At 42.8% G+C, this 25,997-nt stretch overlaps 1 protein-coding gene across 2 annotated transcripts in view; it reads right to left on the minus strand.

The window, feature by feature from the left end:
* Positions 1-357: 357 nt before the first annotated feature.
* Positions 358-25,997, minus strand: part of LOC147895091 (DNA primase) — an 84,448-nt gene continuing 58,808 nt past the window's right edge. For both annotated transcript variants that reach the window (XM_087383844.1, XM_087383843.1), the window contains exons 9-15: positions 11,345-11,425; positions 10,984-11,131; positions 10,631-10,738; positions 10,477-10,542; positions 10,078-10,388; positions 1,001-1,106; positions 358-791 (exon numbers count right to left, since the gene is read on the minus strand). In XM_087383844.1, the coding sequence (XP_087239970.1) occupies positions 1,017-1,106; positions 10,078-10,388; positions 10,477-10,542; positions 10,631-10,738; positions 10,984-11,131; positions 11,345-11,425 (804 nt within the window). In that variant the 3' untranslated portion in view covers positions 358-791; positions 1,001-1,016. The remainder of the gene's footprint in view (positions 792-1,000; positions 1,107-10,077; positions 10,389-10,476; positions 10,543-10,630; positions 10,739-10,983; positions 11,132-11,344; positions 11,426-25,997) is intronic.

Raw genomic sequence — 25,997 nt, forward strand, 5'->3', positions numbered from 1 at the left:
CCCTTGGTAACGTAGAGAGCATCTCGTATCATTGGAATGTATCGTCGATACATTGTGGACGAGCTAGAAGGTGTGGGGGGTGGGGTGGGGTGGGGAGGGGAGAGAGAGAGAGAGAGAGAGAATGGACAACAAATAAACCAACAGAGTTTGGATCAATTGTTAGCACGTCGTTGTTGGGTTTATAATTAGATAGCAAATCCTATATGAATTGACTATGCAACAAGTAGCACCCATGTGTCATCAATTGGGTATTTAACAAAGAACGAGGCAACTTGGGTTAATAAGTAAATGTCCTTTGAGTATTTATTATCATACAGCACAAAGGATAGCGATATTCACATGAACCACTGCCAATCACAAGAATCCACAAGCTACATCACTATACTTATTATAAAGAATACCTCTACTCGTTATTTACTATAGGCACTCACTCATTTTTTAAATTGAAAAATGAGTCCACTGGATGTTTTTATCTCAACCAACAAGGACATCTTTGTACTAATCCAAAGTCCTTCACAATCTAGGTCATCTCTGGCTGCTTCACCCAGGAAGGGATAATGAGGACTTAATCTTTCTTCCTGCTCATAGCCATGCTTGTGCTCATGGTTATGAGGTAGTTAGCTTTTGCCTTGATCTTTCTTCGTGCTCATAACCATGCTTGTGCTGATGGTTATAAAGTAGTTGTCTTTTGCCTCGGTTAATGACGAGCGTTTACTCTAGCATTTATCAAAGAAAATCCCTTCCATATACGCCCTTCTGAATCCTTGAGCACCATCTCTTGGTCAACCATACTACACCAATCATCACCAATTTAAAACTTTCAACACATGCAGACTAACAGAACCGGGTAGTTGATAATTAATGCTTGCGAAACAGACACACTAAATTCTAATACTACAGCAAGTATGGATCTGTCAGACATAACAGCATACAAAATGCTTACAGAATAGAAAACTAGAACATGTACAATTGCAATTATGACTCAAAATCAAAGAAGTACCTTCCATGTATGCCATTCAGAATCCTTGAGCCTCCAACTTAACCATCTCTTGTTCAACCATGTTCCACCAATCGTCACCGATTTTAAAATTCTCAGCTAGTCCACACTGACAGCGGAATAGGTGATAGTTAATGCTTGCAAAATAGAAACACTAACTAAAACAATCATGAATCATTTGGACATAACACCAAACCAATGCTGAAAATAGCACTTTCAAGAAGGATGCCATGACAATTTACATCACCAATAGTCAATGTGTTACAAAGCTTTTATTACAGTCGAGCAAAGTCATTCAGAAATCCTACAAACTCTACTTTTTGTGTTTCGAAATGGCTGTACTCCTACAAAAGTGCTGAGTTTAAAAATACTAACTTGCTCAGTATTCTAGGAGAGAAGGGTCAGGAAGGAGGGCGGGGAAGGTGGGGGGCATGGCTGTCCCGCACAAAGGCTATCAAAGGAAGAATATTACTATAATTTATGTGAGCAGGAACAGATACCTCAGCTATGCGTGCAACTTAGAGAAAATGAACGTGCAAGATCTGGGATCCTTCAAAATATGATCCATACATCTAACAGAGGGAAAATATGCTTGACATTCATTGATGGGCAAGCATTGCATTGAAGAATTCTTAATGAATGCACCTTAGGTTCATCTCGGATTGCAATTTGCTATATGCCCCAATTTTATGTGATCTCTTTACTCTAAATGTGCAGCCATACCCGTCCCCCCGCACTATCTCATCCAAGAGCATCGTCTACTATGCGCAATACTCTCTATATACTGAGCCAAAATATCCTAGCAACACCCTTCCAAATTGTCCTTGCCTGTCTGCACTCCTAGAGGCAATGCTGAATTGACTCAACTGTTGCGTGGCATCGAGGGCAAGTAGAGTTCCCGAACGTGGATCTCTACAAGTTCATTACAGTCCCTCCATGCATAGATCTAAGAAGTATGCCTTGTGACTGAACATCAAAGACAATGGGTCTCCTCAAGTGCATCCCGCAAGGCAATGACTTGTAAAGAAATAAACCATCCTCGTAAAAGCTCCCAACTAGGTGGACTATGTGATCGGCATGTCATATGTATCTATCCACTTTGCTGGTATCGCTGCATCTATATGCTGCATCCTGACTGTACTCCCTCTGAGGTGGCGAACTGATAATAGTTTCTGGTCCTCTTGAAACTTCCTGAAAGCCTTCCAAACACCTACTGAGAGGAAGCAAGTCCCCTCTCCCATCTAGACCACTGCATATAATGTGACACTCCTAGTGATCTGCCATGCTCATCCAAAATAAAGTCATTCCACATGACTAGCTATCTGTCTATGTCTTCGCGAGAGAAGGGTGGAACTCTCCAAAGAATGTCTCTAAAGCTGCACCAAGCTTTCAAAATGGCATCCATGAGAGGGGAAGATGGAAATCTAAGATGAGCTAGCATCCATGAGAGGGGAAGATGGAAATCTAAGATGAGCTAAAGTAAAATTCCATCTCGAGCTGTCCATCCAATCTCCCCCGTGAGGTGTACAAGACTGAATGATGTGTAAGAAAAAATATTTCCAAGGCTCCTGTCCAGGCATCACCTGTCCAGGCATCAATCCAAACTTGCAGAGCAAGGCCATACACTCCAAGTTTGGATCAATAATATTGAGACCTCCTTTGTGGGGAGAATGAGGGTCTCCCAAGCCACCCTGGCTACAACATCTAAGGTGCCATCTAACAGCAAAACTTATTCTTAGTTAACCATAGTCAACATTCTTTGACCAAAGTCAATTCTAATAAAGATTATACTTTATTTCTTGAGAGAAGAGTACCAAATGGTAACATCCCCAACGTTGGGATTACAAGTTGTAGCTTCAAGGTTTCTTGAATCACATTCCATGTGTACTTCATTTTTTGTAAATCCTCCCAAGTGAGCATCTCCCCATGTCTCTTGGACTCGGCAACTACAGTTTATTTTATAAAAGAATTGAAAACATGCATGATAAGCATACATAACCATTTATGTCTACGAATTCCTCAAGTAAGCAAACTGGTCACTTTTTTAGAGTGTCCACCTTTCAAGACTTCCCCGTAGCACACAAGATTCTCACACAGGGATTTACAGGCAAGAGAGATGGCAGAGTTGCTGGTATCAAGGCTAGCAAACAAAAGCAATATTATGAGGCTCAAGATTCAGAGTTAAAGGCTTCCCATTCTCATCCGTGGCTGCAATAAAAAAAGACGCTAGATCTTTCCACTCAGCCGATTTTCCCTTTAGTCATCCTGGTGTCCCGACCACTGACAATCAACTTAGGCATCCCATGAGAAAACATGCGTGCCTCAGGATCGATGGAGCGCTCTAAGGTGGATGGAATCTATGTGGAAACATGATGACGAGAGTGCTCATGACATGTACCTCAAGTCAATTAGATTCCAAGATAAATTAGCATGGATTCATAAACAAAATCTTGAGTGAATGTGTATTTCTCTACTCAACAATACATGATAGGCCTCTTATATAATGAGTGCCCTTTGAATACTCAACACTTGTGGGATCCTTTGATCCACATGTCTCCTTGTGGATGTCCTCAATCCACAATCTCACATCATGTAGTCCACATCCTAGGGTGGCTACTTTAATTCTTTCCTATACCATGCCTTAGCCTTTAATCTATGTGCTCATGGCACCATATCTCAACACCTCCCCTTGGTGCCATGATCCATTAGCTACTGCAAGGTGATCAGATGTGAGTTTCCATTCCATCACCAAAGACTAACCAAGGTTACTTCTAACCCTAGTCATAACTGCCACCTGTCAAATTGTGGGGAACCTTAGGAGAGAGTGAAGGAAAAGGTCGTTTGTGATGCTGGTGACGCGCTATCGACAAAGGAGGTCGAATGGAGTCGAGGGAGCTTGGAGCGTCGTTGAAGAAGACGTTGAGGTGAGTTGGAGAGCTTCCTATGTTGGAGACTTGAGGCTTGAGGCTTGTAGGCTTGTGGAGAAGCCGCACAGGACTTGACAACCATACTAGAGTTGGAGAATCGTCTGTGGAGGCCATAGCTAGTCGGCCAACGATGCCAGTGCTAGAGAAGCAGCCGCAAGGTGTAGATGGCGCTGGCAGTTGTAGAGTTCATTGCTGTGTACGCTGCTGTGTGCTGTTGCTGCTGTGTGTGTTGGTGACAACCTTGTTGGAGAGAAAGCTGTAGCCCATATGCAGTGAAACTAAAGGAGCAGTTCAACGTGCTGTAGAGAGGACAGGAAGGCTGTTGCGTTGACTGTATGCTGAGAGCTTGCGCAGGTGTCGATGAAGCTTGCTGCTCATCGTGCATTCGGAGAGGCTATTCGGGGTGTCAGAAGTAGGTTGGCCGCTTTGTGCATTGCTAGATCATTGTTATTGGAGACTGTGTGGAAGTCGGCTTTGTCATGGGGAGTCACTGCAGCAAAGCGGCTTTGTTGACGGAGGGTTTGCTATTGTTGTCTCCTCATTGCAATGAAGCTGCGTGTGAGTCATCTTATGTTTTCAGCCAGTCCGTCACTTCATTCGATTCATGAGCCGCACTTGTTGCTTTGGAGCTGCAGAGTTTTGTTTGGCGCTTATAGCTTCTGTCACTTCGTGTTGAACTCCCATGTTGAAGCTGCTTGTCAAGTCATTTTGCTGAGAGTGGTGCTTCCTTTGTTGCTTGAAGTGCTCATTGTAGACAGCAAGGTTTGTTTATGCTCTTGCTTTGCATCTACCAGAAGGTGAGGCTGCTAGCTACCAGAGACCTATGTCTCTATCTCTTTCAAAGGTTCAAAAAAACGTCACTCTCTCTCAGAAGGCCATGAAAGAACTCTACCTTCAAGATCCAGATTTCGGAGAAATAATGAGAAACATTTAGCACGGGCAATCATCCAATTAGTACTCATTGAGAGATGGTTTTCTCATGAAGAATGATCACCTTTGTGCGACGCAAGAAATGAGAGCAAAAGTATTGGAAGAATGTCATGCCCCTCCTTATAAAGGACATCGAGGTATTTCTTCTACTACACAAGCCATTGAAAGATTCTTTGCGGGATCCATCCCAATCCCTTCTCTAGAGATAATGTGCCCAAGGTAGTGAATCTCATCTAGGAAAAACTCACTCTTCTTGCCATTTATAAAAAGCTTGTGATTTCGAAGTTCCTAGAACACGATGGCCAAGTGCTCCTTATGTTTTTCTTCTATCTTTGAAAAGACCAAGATGTCATCGAAGAAAGTATCTATGAAATGTCTGTATGTTCTGAAAATCCACTCCATCATGCGATTGAAAGTAGGTGGTGCGTTGGTTAACCCAAAGGGCATCATCAAGAACTCGCACAATCCGAAAGTGGTCCGAAAAGCTGTCATATGAACATCCTTAGGATGGATTCTTAGCTAATGGTACCCACTTTTCAAATCAATGCAACTAAAGATCCTGGCCCCTTTTAATATGTCCCAGATATCATCTATGCGAGCGGTCAGAAACCTATGCATTTTCTTGAGAGCTCTATAATCCACACACATACGATAGGAGCCATCTTTCCTTTGAACTAGGAGCACGGGTGAAGAGAAGGGTGAGGAACTAGGTCGGATGAGTCCCTTAAAAAGTAGATCATGTACCTATGTCATGATTTCTTCGATCTGTGTTGCACTCACGTGATAAGGTGGTCGATTCGGAGGCTCACTTCTTGGAAGAAGCTCTATGGTGTGATCTTCCAGTCGCTCAATAGGAAGCTCTCCTAAAGAAAATCTAAAAAACAATCTTTGAAAGAATCAAGAAACTGAAATGTTTCTTTCTTGACAGGGGATTCCACTTGGGGTTTACCCTCTCTCTCTCGTATGAACACAAAGTACGGAAAAATAGCTGATTTTATTAGAAACATTAGATACAATTAGGATTGTGTCGCCTCTCCCTTTCACCAAAATTTTCTGCTCTTTGTTTTTGTGCATGATGCTGAGTATTCTTGCCTTCGTCTCCAAATTTACTTCCTTTCTGTGGAACCATGGCAAACCCAAAATGACATCATGATGTTTGAGGGGTGAAACATACAACTCCTCATGGTCCACATACTCTTGAATATGAAGTCTGAGTTTTCCAACTAATGGAGTAACTTTAACAAGTTTTCCTTCAAAAAAATGTTCTACATCTAGAGCTGGTCCCAACTCTTTAGTCTTGATTCCTAGCCTCAAAGCTAGGTCTTCTGAGATGAAATTATATGTAGCTCCTGGATCGAATAAGATCAAAGCATTCTCATCTCTTACTTTACCCCGTGAGAGGCAAAGTTATCGAGCTTTTGGATCAGTGGATCTTCTCAACATATCAGGGATTCCTCTTGCCAAAGGCTTTGGCAGTTCTTTTGGCGTTTTCTGCTCCATCAAACCCGGAGGCTTTTTGGGGCACTGGGCAGCCAAATGCCCTTCTTTTCCACAATGGAAACACTTTCCCTCCTTTCGAAAGGCCTCTATTTGCTTTGGTAAAAACTCCGGCTTCCCTTTATAGGGCTTCAATAGACCCCTCGGCTTTTGAAACCAGAGTTGTCTTTGTCCTTGAACTACCGGGGCCATGTTCCTTTTGAAGGTGTCTCCATCTTTACCTTTTGAGGCAGCCATTGCCCGTATCAAATCTTTCTTCGTTTCCTCAACCACTAGGGCTGAGCGCATCAAGTCTCGTAGCTTTGTCCTGCAATGCTCACTTGGCTCAGGGACTGAATCTCCTTGGGAGTCGGTTCTTCACTTTATAAATTCTTCATCTAGATCTTCATTAGGTGCAATAGGGTGTCTCTTACTGGGCCGTCTTGTGGCTAACCCGCCTCATTCTAAAAGCATGATGTGGGAGATGGAAAATCGGACCCATTAAATCAAGCTTGATTGGACCTGAAGCAATCAATTGCAAAACCCCTACTGCTTCCAAGGAGGTAAACGCTTACGAGTGAAGACAAGAGCCGGCCTGATGCACGATGAAGTATGTTCAACCACTAGTCTCGGGGTATGAGCCAAAATACTATAAATAATATAGAGGATTTTGCCCGATGTGGCTGCTTCACGCTTGTTGCTATCCCATGCAACTATCCTCCGCCTAACGGAAGTCTATTTGGATCAGTTCGAGGAGTCCTTTTTTTTTCAAGAAAATTACTTCATTAAGTATGAATGAAAACCGCAAGAGCAAGCTCAAATGCGGGAGTACATCATGCAATGCATGAGGAAAAAACAGCTCAAAATGAGCTAATAAAAAACCAAGGCGGAGGCTGAAAATGCCATCTCAACCCTGAGGGAGACTCACAAAAGAAAGGAGATCCTCTCCAAACTCTGAAAAAAGTAACTCTCCTGGCAGTGGCTGCTCTGGAGGATCCATGCATGCTCACTCATATGGCCATCAGAGTGTGTATTGTGTCGGTCCAAACACGGGCCATAGCCTGGGAAGGGTGAACCAGAATACCCTCCATCACCTCTGTACACCTGGCTCTCCAAATATGCCAAGATGCAATGCTAGCCAAAATCTCCCAAGACGTGTCTACTCAAGCATGAGCAGCTTTGAAAGGAGTGAAGGGAACATCCCGGAGGGAACAAGACTCCACTGAGTGTCGTCGTACAATGAGAGATGGATCTGGATCATGTCCCTCGAAAAACACCTAAGGGCCACTAAGAGATAACCAAGCCACTGAACCCCAGGTCATATAAAAAGGTGCTGTATGAAAGATGCTAAAAAATAGAAAGCCAAAAGAAAAAAGTGATCTTTCTATTCCTGAGGGATTTCCAGAGCCTACGCGAAAAGTTTTTCCACACAACTGCAAAAATCTAAAAACTATCCCAATGGGTTGCGCTCTGGAGGGCCTCAAACCTCTACTACTGAGCTGAAACCTCCGGGCATTTCTAACTGTGTAGTGAAAGAAGGGGAAGCTCTTCTCTCGGTGCCCCTCATCAATCCATTTCCACTCCCATGAGTCCCACCGGCACCGGCAAGAAACATTGAAGCATCTAAGGAATATAATGCCAAAGGGGCCAATAATGCTGCCCTAAACCATATCGCTTAACTACTTATGGAAAAGATAACAAAGTACCATCTATATGAAGCACATCACCTATCAATTGAATCCCTTTGGATGAAATAAAATAAGAGTGTCTGGGTTCCTACAAGGGAAGGGTATAATGAAACACCTTTGACCAATTCAAACTCTCAACACGTAAAGAATTTCCGTTGTGGCCATGCAAGAATTTCTTTCCAATCAGAAAACATTATGGGCATCCCTTAATTCTGCCATCAATGTATCCCAAAAGAAAATCCCATTGGGTGGGATGGCAATGCCTAAAAGCATGAGCGGTCAACTGTGAAAGCAAATGACGCATCATAGCAGCCCAAGACTGATCACCCTACACAAATTCCAGGATCATCTTTTCCCCTTATGTGCCAACATATTATGTGAATATTCAGGCCAACATGGATCTTTGGCAAACAGAGGTGGTCCCTAGATAGTAATCTAATACTCTTGCTGCCACGCTTCAAGCACATACACACACACTATCTCCCCTAAAGACTTTCCAGCCAGCTTCAATATCACTATATCAAGGTAGAAAGTGCTTCGAGCCTCTCGTAATGTCCTTTCTCTTCTAAGCCTTTAAAGGGGCTATCTCGACAGTGCAAAAAATATAGGTCACTCCAGAGTCCAGAAATATGACCCTCTCACAAAATGACATGGCAGTTTAGGGACCACGTTGTAGCACCGGCTAGATAGTCTAAGTAACCAAGGGACAAATTGAAATGTCCCCTAAATGACTACCCCAATGTTGGTAATCTTAGGGGGCTGCATTCTCTGAAGTTCTAGAGGGGTGAAGGTGAAACTACAGGTGGCATCCCTGCATGCAATTTTAGGACATGGCTTTATGGAGGGCGACCTTTCACTAGTTGTGTTTCTTCCTCTCCGAGCAGTTCGTGTAGGAGGCTTTCCTCCGATGAGAGTCGAGAGCTGGCATCTTGGCTCTTGCTAGTTTCATGAAGGCACTACTGCTGGCAGCGAGCTTTGGATTCGTCAGTTTGAGCTGGTCTGTCCTTTGGAGACGGTGGCGTATCCAGCAACTCGAGGACCATGCTCTTCAAGGCGGGTATCAGCACGTGTTATACGGCACTCTCCTCAGTCACTTCTCTTCAGTCTGTGTGGCTCCATAACGTTGAGCTGTGTGTCAGTCGTTCCAGTATAGTATCTAGCACTTCTATCTGTCAGAAGTCATAGGTGGGCAGCTGTGAGTGTCGCAGCTAGCGTGTGTGGTCGTCTATACGTGCGTCTCTATCAGTTCATGCAGTAGCGAGTTAGCCATTGAGTCTGAAACCTTTGTGGCTTGGTCGTATCTCTATTGTAAAGCTGCGACAAGCCACTGAGGCTGAGCAGCAAGGTGTCTTGGTCTCAGTCAGTGTGGAGACGTTTTTTAGTCGTTCAATTCAAGTTGCAATCATTTGATTCTCCGCTGTGATTAGTATTTCATGTGAAAGTCGTTATATGTTATTCCTGTCTCATTCTCTGGAAACCATATGTGATTAAAAGCAAGATATCCAACAACCGACTCATGAGCAGGAGAAAATGCCAAGGCACCTTAAGAGGGCCTGCTTGTCACGAAACATCACGTGTTTGTCCCTCCATACCTTTCCTTAAAAGGCCCCCTTGCAACTCAAGCAGATCCCTATCACCTAGAGGGTGGTTGTGAAAATATAGTGGTGGCTACCTGGTTGTGTCTGATACCACCAAGTAGAGAACAACAGTTTCCCTTGCTGCTCTAAAATCATTATTCTTTCATCAGTGTAATGATGGTTTGAAGAGACATGCTAGTCATTCTCATCCATTGAGTACGTAACACTATTGCATTGTTCATCTCACGGACTGTACTGTATGGTGGTGACTTTTTTGGAAAATCATTAAACCCTTTGTTTATTCTTCATCTTTTCACTCTCTCAACCATATTACACGCAGATAACACACACTAGGTTTATCACATATATGTATCACTACAGTAACTACATTAATTAGCAATAAAGCCAAAGAAAACAGGTAAAATATCAGTAGATTTGAACATAGAAACACCAAACTAAGAGGAGACTTTGAAGAAATCAACCTGAATGTTGTTGCTTTGCATTGTCGAATCCTTCTCAACATTCTCCATTGAGGTAACTACCTCATGCCACCAAGCTTCTTCATTCTCCAGTTCACAGGTCTCTCTCTCGGGAAGTCCATTATCGATAAAGCGCATGCTCTCCTTTGTATCTTTTTTTGCAATTGATAAACGAGAAAAAATCCCAGCGGCACATTTTTCATGTTCAGAGGACAAGGACCTTGGGATGACCCAATGTGGCTCAACAGCGGTGGAGAGTGGAAAATTAGAAGGAATTGTATGGCGTGGGATTGGCCGGAGTGGTGATTTATAACCTATAAAATGTCAGTTATGGAAGGCCTTGTTAAATATTAGCCAATCGCTTGTAGTTATTTCCTTTACAATTTTAAGCAGTTTTAATACCTCGGCAATCAGGATCATGACACTTTTGATAGTAGCCTGCTATTCGGAAGTCAACAATGTACATCACTGCAAAACCGGCAAGCTGCATATAATTTCAATACCCAATACAATATACAGATGCTGACCATCAAAGGAGGTGTTTGAAGCATACTACCGTTGTTGCTTTTGTGATGCCTTCCAATATTTTCACAATATCGATTCCCTGTTATGTTGTAAACAATTACACCATACTCTGAAAACCAATACCAGCTTCGTATTGTGCCTGGACCAAGGAAATGAAATTTTAAATTGTAGAACAAGCCTGGACCTTTAAGCACTTGAGAAAAGATATTTGCATTAGAACATCCTGCAATAAATGTTATCATACAAAAAAATGTTCAAAGACCAAATCAACACTGATACACATTCTTGCACCTTAAGCAATGAAGTCCTAACAAGAACCACCTTAATGATCAGTTTATTTGTTCTTGCAAAAAGTTCATTTCGGAGGGTGTGGTGATTGAGGACCTGGAATGTTTCCAACACAGGCAATTGATTCTATAAATGCATCAAGCGCTGGAAAAGGTGATAAGCCAAAAACAGAGAATTCTGTTGCCTTCGATAATCTGTTTATGCCACATGAATCAGCCACAACCGATGCTCCACAACCAGCCATCTTTGCTAGTCAAACATCCAAACGATGATGAGAATCACATGAGAAAATCTATTGCAACACATGTTATAAGAATCCTCTAAGTGTTCAGACAAGAAGTTCAAACTGATTTCTTCAAGAACCAGCATAGAAAACTACAATAAGCAGAAGTAAAAAGCCACAAAAAAACCCCTAATTTCAAGCAAGTCTTTGAATTTGAATTTACACTGTTGATACCTCAGCGCCAAAAGTAAGGAGCTGCTCACATTCTTGGCCTACTCTGCAAATGAGAGAATCCATGAAAACCTCACGCTCACTCTGTAACAAGAACACAACTTTGATAAGAAACTTTACAAAGCTCTGGCTATTTGCATTAAACTATTATTGGGGCAGGAGGGAGGTTCACAGAAGACTGCAAAGTTTGTGAAGAAGTTCAAATTATCTTCCACCATGCAGACTTCCAATACATTGTGATCATCGAAATTCTATTGCATGAGGCATCAATAAAGGCCATTCAGGAACCTTCAACAGTAAACTTGCCACTGGCAATCAATAACAATTCAAAATGCCATTCCCCTGCATAATCATTCATGTAGTTTAGAGTGGAGAACTTCACGTATGCCCTTGATTCTCATAGTTTTTATGTTTGGTGATCTGACACCACAGCTTACCCCAATGAATCTTCTTTTTGTCAAATCATGGCAGCTTGTGAGAAAATCTACTAGCAAGATGTCTTTTGGCCTAGCAGGGCTGCCCAAAAGGGAGTCAAAATGAAGGTACATTGTCCCCCCTCCCCCCCATGCAAATTCTTTAAGAAAATCCAAATTCCATGCGCCTACATTTCCTTCGTTTTCCCTTTCTCAGTCAAAATTCTGTTCCATGAGCATTAGTGCATATGTGCGATCTCTCTCTTTCAAAAAGCATTGAGCAGCCCACGCTCCATGGTGTATCATCCAAATAGCTGGTCTTCGTGGATGGTGGATTGTATTTCAAAATGCAAAGTCGAATTCCGGAAATTCTAATCCTAGTCCTTTGTGGACGTCCCCACCATGCACAAAAAATTAAAAATAATAATAAAATAAAAACTTTCTCTAGTTGAACAAACTCAACTCTCTTTTACCAGAGTGCAAAAAATTCTCTCTTTATTTCTTGGGATATATACAATTCCATGACAAAGTACGAACTATGTCACATGCACCCCTGCACTTGGGTGCAAAGTGACACACTGGCTACATCGACAAGTGTGTAATAGTTCCCTAATAGGAGTTTTTGTCATATGTTGTGACCCCTTTGTGAGCCCTTGTCCAGGGACCAGTCAAGCACAAGCTACATAAGTCAATCTCTCAGCCTTAGGTCAAGTCTGAAGATCAGTCCTTGTTCACTAGTACCCACTAGAGAACCGTAGGGTAGTGTTTCCGTCTTAGGTTTAGGGATAGGTTTAGGTCCAGCCTAGGATAGGAGCCCTTCTAGGCCCCCTTGGGGCTGGAACAACTGAAGAGAATGGTAGGGGAAGGGCTGCCTTTATAGTACCCTGCACCCCTCCCTAGGCTGCCATTTATGGGGTCTAGGGATGCCTTTATGGGGCCTAGGGCTGGCATTTATGGGGCCTAGGGCTGCCTTTATTGGGCCAAGGGACCAGGCAACCAGCCCCAAAAGCCCTATAAATAGGGGGCCTCCAGGCCCTCTTTCTTGATTCAGTTCTCCTAGCACTTCAGCCCTCCTATAGCTCCTTCTCAGCCCCCTCTGAACAGCCTGACACTCGCCCCTAGTGGCCCTCTAACCAGCCTCAGCCTTTGGCATCAGTTCAGCCCTCTGGGAAGGTGTTAACGCAGCACATCAGATGGGGAGGCAGGACAACGAACGAAGTAAGGTTTGGGGTCTGTTTCAGCAGCTCTTTTCAGTTATCTTTTACAGCTTTACACAACTCACTCTCAGCTCTATATTTCAGTCCTCTCTCAGCTCTCTTATAGGATCTATCACTCCTAGCCTTCACTCTCTCACTCACACAATAACCCTGCATTCCAGGGTGGACAGCACAAGCCTCTCCCTTGCCTTGCAGAAGCATCCTACATCGTCAGTGTGGACAGCATCAAGGTCTTGGTATTGGTCGGCATTGCCTCTCAGGTCTTTGGGTCTACCATATGTGTGCATTGTGAGCTCTTCAGAAGCGTGTTTTTCGTGCTCTCTCGAAGAGTGTTCTTTGTATTTCTCAGTTCTCCAAGTATAAAGCAAATTCTCCCCTGATTGGGGGAGGGGGCCCTCAGTGGGTACAGGGACCCAATCGATTGTCGACTCTACTCTCTCTCTACCCTCATCTCCTTTCTCTCTCTATGGTAAACAACTCTAATTCCTCGCTAAAGGTTTAAAGAAGGTCTTGCTGTGAATTACACGATCAGATAACCGTTGCATGTTACATTGGTATCAGAGCTTCGATTTGTATCAAGCTTGACTACCGCGAGTGTATGGTTGTGTTGAGATCCAGAAAGGACACACAATCAAGCGCCATGGAAGGGTCAGGAAAAGGACTCAACCTTGAAGACTTTGAAGAACAGAAAGACTACCAATAAGATACGCTTCCGCCAAGTGCTCAGGAAGTGATGGCGAACCTTCTAGAGCAGAATCGGGTCCTTCTACAACAACTCGAAGAACATTCATCCCAAGCTAGAAGAAAGCAGAAGATAACTGAACCAAACAAAACAACGTCTGGAGGAAAAAGAAGCAAAAAAGCCGCTAGAAGAAAGAGGAACCACAGATTTTAAAAAATTGCTCATGTTGATGCATGAGGAACGCAAAAATGAGGAGGCATTGCGACGCGCAGAGATCACCCAAGCATAGAGGCAACAAAAGCCAAACCGAGAAGCAATGCTTCTCCAACACAAACAAATGTTAGCCACTATAGAGGCAAGTTTGAGCGCAGCAACCGTCACCACCACCACAGCTTCGTCATCAACAAAGGTAACACCACTCACTCGGTCCACTCCAAATTTTGTTAAGTATGATGGTAAGTGTGGCCACTCAGTAATTCATCAGTTTGTAGCTCATTTTCCATTAGCACGGATTCAAGATGAGCTAGACAAAGTCCATCTCGCAACCCCTCATCTTACGGGTGAGACGGTGACCTGGTGGCAACATTAGGCTAGTAAGCATATTGATCCAACAACGTTTAAGACGAATTTTGTTTGGGCAACGTTTGTGACTGACCTTAAAGCCCGTTTTCGCCCACCCCAATATATGCTTAACATGGAGGATGAGTTCTGTCGTCTCTTCCAGAATGGTTTGCCTATGTTGACATACAGTAACAAGGTCATCACATTCGCGCCGCAGTTGGGTGTGACAAAGAGCGCCAAGATGAAGCAATTCATTCGAGGATTGGACACCAACATCCGTTATACCATTCGAAACTTCAACCTGCCAAATTATGAGCGGGTGCTGACTCTCGCACAGAATCAAGAGATGATGCTAAACAAGGGAAAGCCCAAGCATGTCCAGAAAGATTCAAAAGCCCCATAGCAAACAAACAACACAGCGGGTTAAGGATTGGAAGAAGGACAACTAATACCAAAAGAAAGACTACCAGGCTTCTGGTCAAAAGGAGTCCAAGCCCAAGATGACTCCGGATGAGAAGGCTAAAGCGGGCATTACGGAAGGCTATCTACAGCCCGACAAGTAGAAGCGGTACCACCAAGAACATCGCTACTTTCATTGCCACCACATCGCTGGGAAAGGCAAGAAGGATTGTCCAAAATGGCTAGCCGAGAAGGCTGCAAAAGTGCCTACTTCGTCTGTCGCCAAAGTATTGGCGCTTCCAGTCTTGCCTCCATTGTCACCTGCGAATGCCATCGTCCCTGCTTTGAACGCCGTTCCCACGGTGGTCTTTCAAGGTAGTAAGGAGGGCGATTTTTCAGATCAAAATAAGGCGCCCCCACCATGCACAAAAAATTTAAAATAATAAAAAAATAAATACTTTCTCTAGTTGAACAAAGTAACCTCTCTTTTAACGGAGTCCAAAAAATTCTCTTTTTATTTCTTGGGATATATACATTTCCATAACAAAGTATGGACTACCATACAAAATAGTACGGCTATAGGCTCGAAAGGGGGAAGAAGCATGCTAGATTAAAGATGTGTAGGCAAGCTAAAGGAAGGCGGGCAAGAGGGTACAGACTGCCGTTCAAAACAATACAGCAGCAAGCTGAAAGATGCAATGTAAGGACATGCACACATCTATGTGGGGCTATACAAATCTGTACAAAGCTATAAAGCATCATCATGTAGGAGAGGCTAAGGGGCGAATAAGAGGGAGATTCAAAGACGAAGGCAGTCGGGTGACGACGCACAGCTGTACATGCAACCGTATAGATATTTATACACGTTAAAGAGTGTGTTTTTTTTTTTGCAAAAGAAGTACTTTCACTAAGTATGAAAGAAAACCGAAAGAGCATGCTCAATGCGAGAGTACATCATGCCATGCATGAGAGAAATCTCAAAGCTCAAAAAGAGCTAGCAAATAACCAGGGTTGTGGCTGAAAATGCCATGTCAACCCTGAAGCAGAATCAGAGAAGAAAGGAGATCCCCTCCGTACTCTGAAACATCTAAAATTTACAGCTTATTCGTGACCACGAATTGGACGAACACCAGTTAACAGGTGATAGCACTACGAATAACCACCCAGCCATTCTCTAGTTCAGCAAGCTCATTTCAATAATCAAAACGTGAGAAGGACCTACCAGCTGAATACCAGAGCCCACAATTACATATATTTTGTTTGCATGGATTACCCAAATCCATAGTGTCAGATAGGGATGTCAAATTTACCGGTCATTTTTGGACTGCGGTGTTTGAGACACTAAGGACTGAGTTGGGAATGAGTAGTGGGGATCATCCAGAAACGGATGGTCAGATGGAAAGAATCAACCGAATTTTAGAGGATATGCTTAGAGCATATGTGTCATTGAGGCAACATACATGGGACAAGTGGTTGCCATTGTTAGAATTTGCCTACAATGATAGAAAACATTCCTCTACATGGTTCAGTTCGTTTGAGCTGAACTATGGTTATAGACCAGCGAATCCAACTACAGTTGGAGTACCTCAGAAAGTGCCTAGTGCCGCGAACTTTGTGGTTCAGATGAGAAGCTAGCACTTGTGAGAGCTAACATCCGCCAAGCTATGGACAGAGCTAAGGCATATGCGGATGAAAACCGATCTGCTAGAGAATTTAAGGAAGGAGAAAAAGTTTTTCTCAGAGTTCCTTCGCACTCTAAGTCTTTGACTGCAGGAGAGTGTGCTAAGTTATTACCTCGATATTGTGGGCCATGGTTAATTTTAAAAAGAATAGGCAAGATAGCCTATAAATTAGAATTGCCACAGGGTTGTAAGGTGTACCCAGTGTTTCATGTTTCTCGTTTAAAGAAAATTTTGCATACAGGTGACTCACTAATCGAGGGTGTTGTTTTGTTTCAAGAGATAGAGGATAATGCAAGACGCAAACCAACAAGAATCCTGGACCGAGGAACAATGCAAGTACGCAATCGGAAGATACCCACGGTGTTGGATGCATGGCATGGCTTACCTCTATCAGAAGCTACCTGGGAATCCGTATACCAATTACGGAGAGTGTTCCCAAACTTTATCATCGAGGACGCTGATGTCTGAAGAGGGAAGGAATGTTACGCTCAAGTCGAGGTAACATGACCTTGGAAGGGTCGGTCGACATTTTCCTTTAAAGGATCAATGTTTGTATTATATTTGTTGGGCTTTACGTAACTGATCAGAAAGGAATTAGAGTCAAGGTCCTTGGTGAGGGTGTTATAGCACTAGACTAGGTGGATCTAAGGCTAAAGGATCTAAATGCATTAAATGTGCCAAGGAGCAAATGATTTAATGATACCCCAAGAGAGGGGTAAATAATGCATTTAGAAGGTACCGTAGAATGAAGACATGTGGCATACTAGATCCATCTAGGGAGTTTAATAAACAAATCTGCCACTTGCGGGGCACTAACAAACTCCCTAGTTGAAATGAAGTGAGCCATCTTGGTAAGACGATCAACCACCACAAGGATAGAATCAAATCCACCTTGTATCGTAGGCAGACCTATAATAAAGTCCATGGAAATGCTCTCCCATCTACCTAGTGGTATTTCCAAAGATTCTAAAAGTCCGAGTGGCTTCACTGCCTTACTTGCCTGACACAAAAAACAACGTGTCACATTTTCATGAATATGCTTTTTCATCTTTGGCCAAAAGAAATCTCGCTTCACGAGATCATATGTCTTCTCGACTCCTGGATGTCCTACACATGGGCTATCATGGCATTGTCGAATGACTCTCTGCCTGAGATCATTCTAATACTTTTACTGAATACCAGAATATCATCAATAAAGTGTACTACAAACTTTCCAATATACGGACGTAGTAAATCATTCATAAGCATGACGAATGTAGCTGGAGCATTGGTAAGTCCAAAGGGCATTACCAAAAACTCATAATGTCTAAACCTGCTTCTAAAAGCGGTTTTATGCACATCCTCGACTCTGATACAGATCTAAGGGTAGCCACATTTAAGATCTATCTTACTGAAAATTACGGCCCCATGTAATGCATCTAGCAAATCATCGATCCGAGCCATCGGATACCTGTGCTTAATAGTGATATTATTCAATGCTCTGTAATCTATACAGAGGTGAAAAGTATCATCTTTCTTCTTCTTTTATATCACTCGCGCAGCACAAGGTGAGAAACTTGGTTGAATCTTCCCCAACTTTAATCTTCTAGTTGTCTTCGTACCTCCGCCTCTTCGGTAAAACTTAACCTATAGGGAGGTCTATTTACAAGTTCTGTCCCCGAGATTAGGTCAATCTTACGCTAAGCATTCCACTCTGGAGGTAACAAGTAACTCATCCCTAAAACAATCAGAGAACTCCTCTGTCATTTAATCAACCAGCTTGGCCATCTCTCCATTTTAAGCAACATTAGTACTAGCCGAAGAATCATCAATCGGCTCTACCGATGCTGTACAAAGAAACAAAAACTCTTCTTGAGCTTTTTGAATTTCCATTATGGAAACCAACGGTCCTTGAGGTATATGCTTTTCACCTCGTAAGACATACAGCACATCATTCATCTTGAATTGATAAATGTGCTTTTTCCAATCTATGGTTTGATTCTTCCTCGAATGCCAAGCCTTACCCAAGGCTATGTCTGCATGAGCAAGCTTTGTCATTTCAAAATCAAGCTTCTCAGCATAGTCCTGAATTCGAAGCTCCAATTGGGTAACCCTCTGGTCCCATACTTCAGTTGAACTTCCATTTGCCATTCTGACTGTATATGCATAGTCAGATGGGCTAGTCTTTAGTTTCAATCTCTTTACAAGCTTGAAGTTAATTACATCGTGCGTTGACGCTGAGTCAAACAACACAATGACATCATGATTAGCTACTTGCCCTTTCATCTTAATTAACTCCGTATCATTAAAGGCTGTATACCCCGTTGCTACGGGCTTTGACAGGATATTATCAGATACACTAGTTACTAACTTAGCAATAGACACACATAATAAAACACGTACTGACCTTTGAGAAGATCCCGCTAGCTGAATCTACATCTGTTCTGCTCTGGGACTTCCCTCCATTTCCACGTTGCATTTTAAGATCACCATCTCAGCCATCCGACGATCTTTGTTTCGTGGACAATCTTTCCACTGATGAGACTGAAGGCATCCAAAACACAAGCCTTCTCTCCTTGCTTTTTCTCTTTGCTCTGGGTTCAAAGAAGACTTCGATAAAGCCCGAGCTGCCATTGGTGTTACTTTTCTTTTCATTCCAATGGTGGTACTTGATTTAGGCTGGTTTCGCCTGCTTGGCTTGACCACTAGGCTGTGAGGCACTCCCTTTGCTAATCCACTTCTTCTTAAACCCAGTTTTCTTCGGGTACCCATACTGAGTCCCAACCTGCACAAACCCACTTGGTCTATTTCCTTTTGCATCCTCATAGTTCAAGGCTATGGCAATTGCTTCATCTAGTATGTTCGCATACTTAGCCCGAACTTCCATCTTGATCCGATCATTCAATCCAAAGATAAAATCTTTTACTTGGATTGACTGAGGTAGAGGTTCATCAACCTTCATTACACTTTCTCTGAACTTATCAGTGTATTCTGCCACTGATAAATTTCTCTGACGAAGGTTTCCATATTGATCCCAAGCTTGGGATGCTTCGTCAGGAGATAAGAAGTGTTTTCTAAATTCCTTTTTAAACCCCTCCCAAGTAGTGGATGCCACTCCATCTTTCTACTGTTTTATCCACCACCTATCCACTGCCTCATTAAACATATGGGTGGCCTCACGAATTTTCTTCATTTCATTCCTAATTTCACAAATGGTGAAGGCCTCGTCCCATTCGTGTAACCAGGTCTCTATGATATCGGAACTACGGTCAGACATCCGACCAGAATACTTTTCTGGCCTATGATTGGCAATATTAGGCATCTTAGCCCTCCTAGGCTTGACTGTATGAACACTGGACTCCGATTCCATTGGAGATTTACCTTTCTCTTCACGGGATGGTCTAGCAGACATACTATGCACCATTTTCCTAAGCTCAGATTGCCCTACATTTGCTTGTAACTGTTGCGCTAAAATTTGTTGCAAGGCATCCCCTAACATTGCAATTCTGCCAGATAGTGTATGACCTGTTGGGCGCGACACCTGTGGGGTCGGCCGGACTCCCGACTCTACAGGATCCATCCTAGAAGCTTCTTCTTCTACTTCCATCTAGGTCGATGGGTGTTTTTTTTTTTAAAATATAATAAAAGACCGCTTGAAACTGTATTTACAATTCAAAAGTCCAACTTCCAAATTTACAGCTGCCCAAGCATATATCACACTTCAACCAAAACCCACTTTCCCTAGGCTAGGAAAAGCTCCTGCAATCTGAAATAACTCAAACATAGATGCAAATAAACGAGTACATATTCCAACGAACTTTAGAAGGCATATAGAGCTCCCTGGTCATTCATGCTGCATGGATAGATCAATTTGTCCCTTTTCTCGAGCTCACGCACCAACAAAGCAAAGCACTTCGATCAAAAAAAGGGTTGAAATAGGAATAGATGATGTGGGTGTTTTTTTTTTCCCCTCTCTCAAGGTCCAAAGACCTTAGATGACGTGGCCTCTGTCAATGCAAACGTTCAGACGGTCGCCTCACTCCCAAGATCTCCTTCACCGAATTCCACTATGACAAACGAATCTGAGAGCCGATCTTTGAAACCAGCAGAATTGCGAAACAAAGAAAAGCACAATGGGCTCCCAAGCCTGAACAGACTTCCTAATACGAGACCATGTCACTATCAACATCGCAATTAGTCTAGAGGCAACGTCGCTTAGTTTCGCTCGTCCTACATATGTTGTGTTGGACTAGGTATCTCTTGCCGAACAAAGAAGAGCGAGATCGTTTATCACGCTTGCAGGTCTCTTCCGTCCCAATTAGTCAGAAAGCCACGAGCTCGCTTCTCGCCAAAAACTTCCGTTGGACGATTTATTCATTTCCATGACTTTGCTAGCAAAGCCGAGCCCACACATGTATCACTTCCTTGAATTACAGACTCCTGGCAATTCCCTTACACGCGCAGCTCGTATGCCAAATGTTTGAATCCCTTTATAATTAAAACGTCGAATCGCACTTAGGTCACGCAATCATCATTCGTTTTGAGGTGTGTGAGACGACGTCGTGTTATCTGCTTGTGTCTCTAGTGCTATAACACCCTCACCAAGGACCTTGACTTTAATTCCTTTCTGATCATTTACGTAAAGCCCAACAAATATAATACAAACATTGATCCTTCAAAGGAAAGCTAAGTGTTTGTATGGCATACTACCAGGACTAATAGAGAATATATTAGTCACGGTTTCAGTATTGATTCTTAATTTTGACAGGTAGCAACGTAAGGCAGTTTTTGTTCTCAAAACAGACAAATGTTCATCTGTATTATGTGATTCATATTCCGTCACAAGCAAAAAAATGTCCATGGTTTCTGATGTGGTCCCACTATAACTTTTCTACATTAGAAACCAGGTACTGTTACGGAAATTATATTTCTGATATATATACTTTGCTTTGGATATTATTACTTTAGTCAAGTATGACTATGGCAAAGTACTCCATAGGAGCGCACCGGACACAGCGGGGGTCCTAGTGGATACTTTGTGTGGTTAGTTGGGGACGCCTAATGCATCTATAAATGTGTTTATGGATGCATCTGTTTGTTTTTTAAAATTTCTTTTAGATGGTCAGTATTGTGGGTGATTCCATGTTAATACTGATGTCGCTAGTGTTATTGGTGTTGTGCTTGATTATTGTGCTTTGAGCACGGTTATGTTGGGATCGGTTGATTCGGTGATTTGTTCAATCGATTGTTAATAACTAATGCAATTGACGGCTTGAGTACAGGTGATGGAACTCATAGCAAGGATTGGAGTTAGTGCGAGGGTACCGATCGAGGTGTCGCACAGCGCATTATATATGGCCATGGGCCAATTTTGTATTTGTTTTATTATTGCAAGTTTGAGCAATATATTTTGTAGTGGACATAATTCATTTTGGGACCTAAAATGGCTATGTAAAGCAAATCCCCCATTTTTGGATGAGAGGGATAATTTTGGCTCCTTCGTGCTTTTATGAAATATCATAAATACTATAGATGAGGAAGCGTGAGCCACTCATCTAGGGGGGGAGATTGTACCCAGTCTGCTGTCGTTCTCGTGGTGTGATTGTGCTCTTCTTCTCCAATTGATTAAGTGGTGAATTGGTGTGCAAAGAATTACCTTTCTGGTTTCAGTGGTATCAGAGCCGAGGTCACGCTCTTGTGAAAGAAAAGAAAGTCTGAAGCTTCCTTGTCTGGATTCAAGAAGAAAACACCTTGGAGAGAGAAGTCCTGTGGAAGATTTCAAAGACCGTGATTTTTCCTTTCTCCCTACCTCGGGCGCCAAAAAGTTCAACCCATCGGCTCCCAGTTGTCAGAGCTCTCAATGCGCGAGAGTAGGCATGCATTAAAGTCGCCTTGCAAGGAAAGTCGATCGCCCATGGCCCTACGCCTCTAGCCTTCCGAGATTTTGCATCAGCCCGCATAATTGCAAAAACCTTGCACCAAAAAGACCTAATTCATTGTGAACAGCCAGCCATCGCGCGCGCCGCCTCTGCAAACCTGACCATGCAATAAACAACCGTCTCTACCTTGGGAGACTCTCGTTGCACGCATCTCAGCCTCTGTGGATCTTCCTCGGGTCTTCTGTCATCGCAGACAGCAAAGCGGAGTAGCCCGCAGTCCCATAGTCCTAATATATAAGGGCTACCACTATTAATTACACTACCTCTCCGTTGCCCGCCTCTTGACTCCGTCCCTGCAGACCTACAGTCAACAACAGCCTTCCGCTCATTACAGCAGCTTCTGCCTGCGCGCAAACTCACGCAAATCTGCAATTATTTCACAGGCTCCATCTCGCCGCCTTTTGGGAAGGTTTTGCCATCGCATGACGCACGAGATCATGAAGGCTTGTAGAAGAAAAATTCGTTTAAGTTGATTTCTGCAACGTATTAAGTCAAAGGTTCCTTTGACTTCCTACAAAGCAAGGGACCCCAAGGCTCAAAAGGCCCTTTGAAGAATTTACTTATAAAAAAAAGAAGAAGAAGAAAGCGTTCTAAAGGTCAACTCAAGAAGACGTTTTTCCATTTGGCAATCTACAACTCAAGTGCAAGACCACTCCACCGACTAGCGAAGGCGTATAAAAGCAGAGAAACAAAAGCGAAATCTAAAGATGCTTGAATCAAGAAGGCGATTTGGAACCACGAACCACCGAGCAATTAATTGGAGATCAGTCAAGCGCAAAGACAACTACGAGCGACATCATTGGTCACATATCTCCCACTCTAGTCCTTTTCTACCTCCGATCAAAGAGCGAGATAAGTGATTTCTTTGCTTTATATTTCATATACTTAGTATCTTCCGCCATCCGTTGTCTTACCATACACTTGAATCACATCTTTATTTCATCCGTTTAATTCTCATACAGTTAATATCCTTATTTTCCGTCCATTCTACTTTATTTGTACTTATCGCATTATCATGGCGCATCAGCCACAACCACCCACGCTCCAAGAGCAATTAGACGCACTCCAGGTACAATTGGCCGATGAGCGTGAGCATAGGGAGAGATTGAAAAAGAGAATCAATGATAAGAAAAGAAAGAGGCATTCATTTGATGATGAGTCATCCGACGATGATTCCGACGATGATACTATTATCAGAACAGTCAAAGCCACACTGAGAGCACAAAATTCGAGGAAGAAGAGTAAGATAAGTAGAAAAGCTTTCTCATTTCAAAATTTCGATGGAAAGAAAGAAGCACGCACTGTCTGGTCTTGGATCAGTCAACTAGATGATATTTTTCAAGGGAGAAATTCTCTGAAAAAGATAAGATTAAATGTGCTGCAAATCATTTGGTAGAGAGTGCTGCACTTTGGTGGAACATCACTAAGCATAGTAAAAGGCGACCAAATTCTTGAAAGTCTTTTCAAAAGCTCATCAAGAGAGATTTTCTTCCCTCATACTTCAAAGCGAAAGCTAGACAACAGTGGGATACTTTCAGGCAGTTTGATAAGGAAACGATCTCCACATATACTGATAGATTTTGGCAAACGTTAATCCAATTACAGTCCTTAGAAAAAGTTAATGAGCGAGATCAACGCAGGAAGTATGTGACAGGTCTAAAATCTAAGTTGAGAGCCGAAATTAACATGTTTCATCCTCACTCACTGAGCTCTGCAATTTCTCTTGCAATGAACAATTTCTCTTGCAATGAATTGTGAAAGTAAGAATGGGATCCCAAAATAAGGGAAAGATTTGAAACGACATGTACCTTTCCACAAGAAAAAGAGATTTGATAAAAAGCCCTTTTTTAAATCTAAAAATGATTTTGTTCCACAGAAGACAAATTCTTCTTCGAAGCCGAACGGTGGGAATTTTCCAAAGAAAGAAATAAGGTGTTTCAAGTGCAATAAGGTGGGACACATAGCCACTAAGTGTCCTGAAAGAAAGAAGACCCTGACAGCGAAAGTGCACATGATTGATGACGAAGCAGCCAAGCAAGAGAAAGGTAAGTATAATTGTCATGCTCTTCTGAAAATGAAAGGTTTCATTAATGGCAAAGAGGTTGTTATTTTGCATGACGATGGTAGCACACATGATTTCATTTCGGAAAGAACCTTAGCAAAGCTAAACCTAGAGTCTTTCCCATCTAACTATAAGGTCAAAGCTGCTTTTACCAAAACAAATTACAATTGCACTAGAGAAGTCAAGAATCCTGAAATCTCAATTAAACCTTACAAGGATACACGAGACTTTCTAGTGGCACCCCTACAAGGAGTGGACATCATCTTAAGAATGCCATGGAGGCATCAATACAATCCTAAGATAGACTACGATTCACATCAGACGTGGATTGAGAAGGACAAACAAGAAACATGTCTAAAAAGCTCAATAAAACCTGAGATCAGTCCTTTACTCAACCACACACAAGCCAAAAGAGCAATTAGAAAATGTGAGAAGACATATCTAATTTTGGTGAATACGGTAACAGCTACTCATCCAAACACTAAGCCTATACACCAAAAGTTTCTTTCTCAATTTTCTAATTGTTTCTTAGAGGATTTACCGCTTGGACTACCATGTTCTCGAACTGAAGATCATAGGATAGAAATCCTACCGAGCAATACTCCACCTTGCAAAGCTCCTTATAGAGTCAATCAGCTAGAACAAAAGGAAATTCAAAAGCAAGTAGAGGAACTAATAGAGAGAGGATTCATAAGACCCAGCAGTTCTCCTTATGGAGCACCTATCTTATTAGTCAAAAAGAAAAATGGAACCTATCGAATGTGCGTAGACTATTGTGCACTAAACAAAATCACAGTGAAGAACAAATATCCAATCCCTAGGATTGATGATCTTTTGGTATCCAATCCCTAGGATTGATGATCTTTTAGACAAATTGAAAGGAGCCAAGGTCTTCAGTAAGATAGAGGATCTCTCTTGGGCAGTTCCGAGTCTCTTCACACAGACTTCGCATCGAGAGCGGCAGAGTAGAGCGACTACCCAGGGAGCGGCGCATATGCACACTATGTGACATACATGAGATTGAGACAGAGGAGCATTTCATCTTCAGGTGTCCTGTGTACTATGAGATCCGAGGATGTTTCCACTGCATCTTTAGAGATAGTTATGGGATTTTAGCCCATTTCCTCTCCTACCTAGACCAGCGGTGTTAGGCAGGTTTCATTCATGAGAGACACTGCGAGAGGATACTCCGAGCAAGGAGACAGGAGCAGACTTCTTCCTTAGTTGATTCCTCTCAGAGCTCTATCACGGAGTTCTTTCAGCTAGAACACATGGATCCCAACGAGACGAGGCCTCGACATGACCGTGACCCGGAGCTCGTGACCCGACAACTCAGACAGAGGGTCGACACACAGATCACACTTGGAGACATCCCCTCCTTGTTTAGAGTTAGAGCCCGACCGACGCAGTAGCCCTGGTTAGACGCAGAGCTACGACCAGGAGACGTGCCAAGACCGCACCTCTAAGTGGCCGACAGCACTCTATTGTCGACTTCATGCCTCCACTGTCTCATCCATCTTGATATCTTGCTATTGCTGGGGATGATGATACTGAGATTGATATATAGTCGACCATCGACATGACTATGTTGTACTTAGGACTTAGTACTCCCATTTTGCATTTTTTGCATTGGTATGGACGCTCGTTTAGTAGCTCCACTACCACAGCTCGTTGTATCAGGATTTTCACAGCCTCATAGACCCATCGGTCTTCTGAAGACTT

Source organism: Dipteris shenzhenensis, chromosome 13 (genome assembly GCF_047967505.1).
Source record: "Dipteris shenzhenensis isolate YYH24624 ecotype China chromosome 13, Dip_SZ_1.0, whole genome shotgun sequence".
Classification (NCBI taxonomy): domain Eukaryota; kingdom Viridiplantae; phylum Streptophyta; class Polypodiopsida; order Gleicheniales; family Dipteridaceae; genus Dipteris; species Dipteris shenzhenensis.